This window comes from Miniopterus schreibersii (genome assembly GCF_964146895.1).
Source record: "Miniopterus schreibersii genome assembly, chromosome: 9".
Lineage (NCBI taxonomy): Eukaryota > Metazoa > Chordata > Mammalia > Chiroptera > Miniopteridae > Miniopterus > Miniopterus schreibersii.
Genome location: NC_138118.1, coordinates 77111851 through 77119427, shown reverse-complemented (window position 1 = coordinate 77119427; position 7577 = coordinate 77111851). Strand labels below are relative to the sequence as shown.

Genomic DNA, 7577 nt, shown 5'->3' with positions numbered 1-7577 from the left:
TCGGGGAGGCCAGCAGGGCTGGGGCTGCGGGGAACCGCGCGTGGGGTGAACAGCCCCGTCCGCGCCGACTCCTCCGAACCGGGCCAGGCGCGGGCTGCCGGGGCAGGAAGCTGCCGCCGCCACGGCCGCTGCTTCGCCTCAGGCGTGCCCAGAACTCCCTAAAGCGCACCCACGGCCACGCACCCACACGCGTGCCTCCCCCACCCACGCCCGAGGGTGAGGAAACCTGGCTGGTACCCCAGGGCCGGGACCGCCGAACGGAGCCCACGCCACCTGACCTGCCTCCGCGCAGCGCCCGACCGCTCGCCAATCGGAGGCGGCCTTGGCCAAGGGGGCGGGACAAGAGAGGACCGTGTCCAATGAGGAGCCAGACTCCGGTCTCCTCAGCACAGAGCATTTCCGAGTCCAAGTGGAAAGTGCAGAGGAGGCGGCGGGCCTGCCAATCAGGAGCGTCGTCGGGACCGACGGCCAATCAGAAGAGCGCTCGCCCGGCCCACACTTCCCACTTTTCCGCCAACTCCGGAGGCCGCGGCAGCGGTGCCGGGGCCGCCGCGCTCGCCGCCCTCTGCTCAGACCCTGCCGCTGACGCCGGGGCGCCTGGCGGGTCATGGCGGACTCGGGCTGCGCGGACCTGCGGGGCCAGGAGGAGGAGAGCTTCCTGTACTTCGCCTACGGCAGCAACCTGCTGACGGAGCGGATCCACCTCCGCAACCCCTCGGCCGCGTTCTGCTGCGTGGCCCGCCTGCAGGTCAGTGCCCCCGCCGGACCCCGGCGACGTCGCGCCCGCAGCGCAGACGCGGGGCCCGGGATCGCAGCTCTCCCCGTGAGAGTAGGTCGCGTCTTCACCACCCGGCCGGGTGCCTGACCCCTCCCGAGGGCGGCCGCCCCGGCCGCGGTGCCCCCCAGGCTGCCCTGACTCCCCTCCTGTCGTTTCCACAACTGCTCGTTCTGCCCAGATCTGGCCTCCTCTCGCCCTCTAACTGAGGGGTGTCCTCGCAGCACCCATTCATCTGTCACCTCTGAGCAGCTTTCTCTGACCCAAGTCAGGGAATCAGTTGCTTTCTGCTCTGTAGGCATCATCTTTGCTACTGGACTTGTCACCTGGTATTGTAAAAAAATCCGCTCGCCTCTCTTTCGCCCCCCACGCCCACCCCCAGAAGCCCTGAAAGCTGGAACCGTGTCTTTTATTCTTGTAAGAACTGTGCTCAGTTAAGTGGCTGGATGAACTGTCACCCACCTGGGTAAAAATCTGTTCTTCGGTTCATTCATTCATTCATTCAGCACAAGCTCTTCCAGCACTTACCTGGAGACACAAAGATGACTGAGTAAAGCTTTGAGGACCTCCCAGGCTGCAGGAGAAACATCCAGACAGATTACGTAACAAAACCTTTGGGCTTGTTGAACGAGACAGACATGGTCTCTGCTGTTATCAGGGTTCTTAGCTGCAAGCAACAGAAAGCAGCTGATCTAAGCTGAAAAAGAACACATTGAAAGGCTGTTGGAGAGCTTACAGAATGACCGGGAAGTTAGGACCACAAAGCTGACAAAACAGGCAGGCATAAAGGGAGGCCGGCAGCCGTGACACAGCCAGTGTCACCGCCAGAAGCAGCCCAGGAGGCCACGACTGCAGCCCTGCTGAACCCGGTACATGAGGACACCGCCGGTGCATCGCCCGCACCACCTGCTCTGGACCCTGCCCGCCGCTCTCACTGCACCCCTGGGGATCCTGAAACCCAGATGTGTCCGCCACCACCAGGGTGGAGTTTGTGCCATGTGCCCAAGTGAAGCTGGGAGAACCAACTTGTGGCTTTCAAAGCTTCAAAACTGGGAGTCGGGCTCTGGCACTCTCTACCCCCTATGTAGCTTTCACCCAGTTTCAATAATTATGTACACTATGATTGCCTCCAAGTTAAAATCTATGTGTAAGTAGACTGGGAAGTAATTTTGAAAAAATGAAAATAGTTGTGTTAAGGCATTGGGATTATAGGATTTTTCTCCCCCCCTTAAACCTTTTGTTTGTGGCAAGATACTGTACGTATTAAGTAAACATTTCATTTTTTTAAAAAATATATAAAAACATAGTCCTTGAGATCTGGGTTTTTGTTTATCTTTGAATTTTCCACATCTTTTACCCATAGAAGGAACTCAAAGTTTATGTTTTAATTGCATGAAATTCAAGGTAAATCCTTTTTTCTTGAGGAAGGCAATTTTGGTTCAAGAGAATATTGATCATATATATCACTTTGGTTTTCTTTGTAGGATTATAAGCTCGACTTTGGCAATTTCCAAGGCAAAACAAGTGAAACTTGGCATGGAGGTATAGCCACCATTTTTCAAAGTCCTGGCGATGAAGTATGGGGAGTAGTATGGAAAATGAACAAAAGCAATTTAAGTTCTCTGGATAAGTAGGTGACTTCTAATTATAAGTTAAATAATTACAAATTCCAAAAGTGGATCATATGCAAGGATGTGTGTGTATATATATATGTTGGTTTTTCAAAGCCATATACTACAGACATATTCTTTACACTTTAGAGTTAACATGAAAGGTATAATGTGCATTTCCTTAAAAGAAAAGGCTAGCCTGTCCGGTATGGCTCAGTGGTTGAGCTTCCACCTAGGAACTAAGAGGTCATGGCTCAATTCCCCGTCAGGGCACATGCCCTGGCTGAGAGCTCAATCCCTAGTAGGGGGTGTGCAGGAGGCAGCCCATCATTGATGTTTCTCTCTCATCGGTGGTTCTCTCTCTCTAGCCCTCTCCCTTCCTCTCTCTAAAAATCAATAAAAACATATTTTAAAAGTAAATAAAAGAAAAAGCCTAGAAGGGCCACACTTTCTGATTGAGATTTGGGGGTGACATATGTAATCTCTCCTGTAAAAGATGGAAGTCCTTATTTTCATTCTATCTTATAAAAATCTTCGTAGTTTCACATGGTGAAGAAGCATGAAGATTTTTGTAATTGTTACATATGTTTATTGATTTTGGAAGCAGTTGTTCAGTTTTCATTAGAGCCAGTTTTTAAAAACTAATTATTTCTGATGGCAGTTGAATCCGTAAAAAGGAAGAATAATTTGTTAAAACTTTAACAAGGTACTAGGGATGCTTTGATACTTTTTGTAACTAGAATCCCCACTAGTGTGTGGCCCAGCATTTCATACAAAGCAAGTTGGTAGGAAAGAGCAGAACTTGAGAAGAGCAGATTATCTGGCATGCGTGGTACTTTACCTCACTTGTGAATGACAATAAGCCATCCTCTCTGCTCTCCTAGGGCTGGATAGTCTCCTGCTGTCAGAACACACAGTCTACTCTTTGGAGCCTAGAGAGCAATGTTTCAGGGGTCTAAAAATGAAAACTACACTGAGGCATGTTTTTACATAGAGATCTGTTAGAAGTCGACCAAGTAATAGCAAGTCTCGGATTTTCTACTTGAAATGCTGTTTACTTTTGATGTGGTAGTATTATAATGTGTTCTACTATATCCCAAAATACAGAGGGAGCAAATACATCCATATATAGTTAAATTCTTAATCCAGTAAACTAACTTGGCTAAGTCAAGTATGGTTAAAATCTGGCTGCTCTGGTTTCAGGCAAGAAGGGGTTAACAGTGGAACATATGTCCCAATGGAAATTAATGTTTGCACTCAAGAAGGAAAACAAATAACCTGTCGAAGTTATCAGATGAGAAATTATGAGAGCGCTCCCCCTTCACCCCAGTATAAAAAGGTAAGCTACTTACTAAGATTTTTGGTGATTCCTCTTAATTTCCACTGAGCTAAACTAAAGAATATCTTGTTTTTTAAAAGCTTGGTGTGTTTTAAATTCTACATGAACAATTCATTTTAATGAAAAATTTTAAATACAAAAATTATATTTACCTGAAGTGTAATGTTCAGATTTATTTGTAATGGTAAAACTATGTTCTTAAAAGTTTATTGAAAAAAGCTTTTAGAAATATATGTCATAATTGTAGACATATATTTTCTTTCTATACACAGGCTTTTGTAATCTTTTTTTTCTTTTTTCTCCATAAAACATGAACACCAAGATTAATGGGGGGAAAATATATTTCCTACTACTGAAATGTTTTCCATCCCTAGATAGGAAAAAAAAGTTACACTGCCTTTCAGGGAACCACTCCCAACAAGCACAGGAAAAAATGTGGGGTAGGGACCCCAGCATCCCTTTCCAGAAAGCCCAACTTAGGTATTGTTTCCAGGCCCAAACAGGACATGGCACCAGAGGGGGTGACCCAGTTCCAGGCCTGCTCTGGAACTTTCCAGTATGGGACCTAGAGGATTAGCCTGGTGTGGATCTGGGAAGTACCACTGAATATGACTGCCCTTTATTTCCTCACATCTAAGTCACAGGCAGACTAGACTCTGGGATTCAACTAAAACTGCTCCCTTTAAGCTTTAAAGTTTTTAGAATGATGTTTTTTCTTAAAAGACTATGCAAAGTCCATACAATAAGTTTTTTGTCTTAATATAAAAATATATTAAATCATACTAATGAGTAACATTGACATTCCTTGAGGACCTAGCATGGGGCTTTGAAAACTTCCTGCCGTTCATCCCCACTGTGAACAGAATGACCTGTCTCCATGTTGTTTCATAATTGTTTATTCTAGAGTTATTCTAAAGTTATCTGAAATCTGGTATTTCATGCTTTGATACTGCAAATACAACTGTGGTGTACTAAGAGAAATTTGTTCCTAACTAAAAAGAGGTGTTTTTGTTTATTTTAACCATTTCTAGGTCATTTGCATGGGTGCCAAAGAGAATGGTCTGCCACTGGAGTATCAAAAGAAGTTAAATGCGATAGAACCAAATAACTACAGAGGAAGGGTCTCCGAAGAAATTGAAGACATTCTCAGAAAGGGGGAAACAAAAACTCCTTAGAACATACTAGACTGTACCTTTGGGTATTTTCTCTATGTGCTCATTTAATATGTTTTTAACATTTGGAACAGGGATCTGCGTTTAAAGTATTTTCAACAGTGCTCTGAAGGGATATCTCACTGGACTGATTCCTTGTTTTCAGACTAAAAAAAGAAACTGGGTTAGGAGTTGGGCAGTTACAAAGGGAACCATGAGGCACCGAATGCATGATATGTGGATGTGGGTTCTTCCGTGAACACTTTTCTATGCAGTTATTTTCTTGAGTTGATCTGAAGTGTAATCTTGCTCTGTGACAAAGGATAGATTTGCAACTTGATGACGGTGCTGGTGAGTCACTCTGCTCTGGAATTGTTTTTGTTTTATCAGCCTAATAAGAGCAAGCAAGCTGCAGAGACAGTTGACAATAAACATTTTTAATTTAAATGCTGGCACTCTCTTCTTCGAGGAATACATGTACTTGTGGTTTAACCTGTATTACCCATAAAGTACTACATTTCATTTTGTCAGAGAGATTCCAATCATCACACAAAGTGTGTCTGCTGTTGGCCACATGCGGTCTATGCTGTTAGAGGGTTATTGCACAGACTCGAACCAGACACTGCGCTCTAGCTGGGAGACTTTGGGTTATTTATTCTGCCTTGGTTTCCTCACCTGTAGAGTGAGGAGAGCCAAACACCTATATCTTAGGATTGTTTATTTATTTTTAATATATCTCTATTGACTCGAGAGAGAGGAAGGGAGAGGGAGAAACATCAATGAGGAGAGTCATTGATCAGCTGCCTCCTGCATGCCCCCTGCTGGGGATGGAGCCTGCAACCCAGGCATGTGCCCTGACCGGGAATTGAGCCTACATCTGGATCCTAGATCGATGCTCAACCGCTGAGCCACACCAGCTGGGCCTTAGGATTGTTGTGAGGAATAAATATATGTAATTAGCTTAGACTAGAACCTGGCATATAATAAGTATTAGCAGTCATTATAGTTCTTACTGAAGAATGAAGTTTGTACAGGGCCACCCTGGAAGGGGATTTTAAACTAGAAGAGGCAAGGTTGTAAGGGAAAAATGTTTTCTGGAAGTTACAATTTGATTCTTGGCTCAGAAAGAAATGGTCACCTTCTTACATTTATTAACTGGATAAACAGACGAAAGAAGAGTCATGCATAAAGCAATCCTGGTTATCAGAAACTCTGCTCTGTCTCCGAAATGCAGGGAACTGGACCTCCAAACAGGTCACTGGAATGCGAGTGAACTAGCTGTAGGAGCATAAAATAAAGATTCGGTTTGTTCTCCTGAGAAAAATGACCACAGGACTTTTCAGGTGCCACTGCAATTGTTAATGATGCTGAGCCATAGACAACAGGTTGGACCATGTTTTATAGCTGTTACATCTCACTATTTTCAAGTATACCCTCCAGTATTCTAGTTTCCTCCAGGTCTTACCTCTTCCAAAGACAACCTGGAGGCAGAAATTAAAAACATAACAGCATTTGCAACTGCCTTTTTTAAACTAACTTTTTTGAGATGAAATTCACATAACATAAAATGAATCATTTTTAAGTGAACAGTTCAGTGGCATTTAGTACACTCACAATGTTTTCCACCAGCTCTAGCCACTTCCAAAAGTTTTTATCACCCCAAAAGGAAAACCCATATCCGTTAAGCAGTTATTTCCATTCCTTCCTCCCCTCATTCCCTGGCAACCACCAATCTCTCTCTCTGCGTCTGCTATCTCTTCTGGATATTTCATATAAAAGGAATTATGCAATATGTGACCTTTTGTGCCTGGCTTCTTTCACTTAGCATAATGTCCTCAAGGTTCGCCAACATTTGGCATACATCAGCACTTCATTCTTTTTTCTGGCTGCATTATATTCTACTGTATGAGCAGACCACAATTTACCTATCAAACCATTGATCACTCGTACATTTGCTGGTGGGAATGTAAAATGGTACAGCTACTCTGGAAAACAGTTTGACAGGTAAGAAACTAAACATGCAACTACCATAATACCCAGCATTTGAACTCCTGGGCATTTATCCTAGAAAAATGAAAACTTTCGTTCACATATAAACCTGTACATGAATGTCTATAGCAGTTTTATTCATAATAGCCCCAAACTGGAAATAACCCAGACGTCCTTCAATATGTGAATGGTTAAGCAATCTGTGTGGTAATACTGTGAAATTACTTCCTCACCAATAAAAAGGAAAGAACTATTGATACATGCATTGGCCTGAATGGGTCTCCAGAGAATTATGCTGAGTGAACCAAAAACAAAAGCAATCTCAAAATGTTACATACTGTATGCTTCCATTCACATAACATTCTTGAAATGACAAAGTAAAGAAATGGAGAACAGATTAGTGGTTGCCAGTGGTTAAAGAGGGCGTGATGAGGTATAAAAGGGCAGCAGGAGGGATCCCTGTAGTGAGGGAAATGTCCTGAATCCTGACTATCAACACCAGCATCCTGGCTGTGCTATTGCAGGGTGTTACCACTAGGAGATACTGGGCTAAGGGTACATGGATCTCTGCATTATTCCTGAAAGCTGTCTGTGAATTTATAATTATCTCAAAATAAAAAGTTTAATGAAAACCAAACAAAACTATATATGTTTGGTTTTTTTTAAATGGAATCAGCAAAGAACAGGGGACTTAAAAATGACCAAGAAAACTA

The 7577-nt window shown here is 44.1% G+C and overlaps 1 protein-coding gene across 1 annotated transcript; it reads left to right on the top strand.

Moving 5' to 3' along the window:
* The first annotated feature begins 506 nt into the window (after positions 1–506).
* On the top strand, positions 507–6672 carry GGCT (gamma-glutamylcyclotransferase). The gene is given in 5 exon segments (XM_081147134.1): positions 507–748; positions 2260–2405; positions 3589–3724; positions 4756–4884; positions 4886–6672. Coding segments are annotated over 5 exon segments (576 nt in total). The 5' UTR covers positions 507–607; the 3' UTR covers positions 4910–6672.
* Positions 6673–7577: the final 905 nt, after the last annotated feature.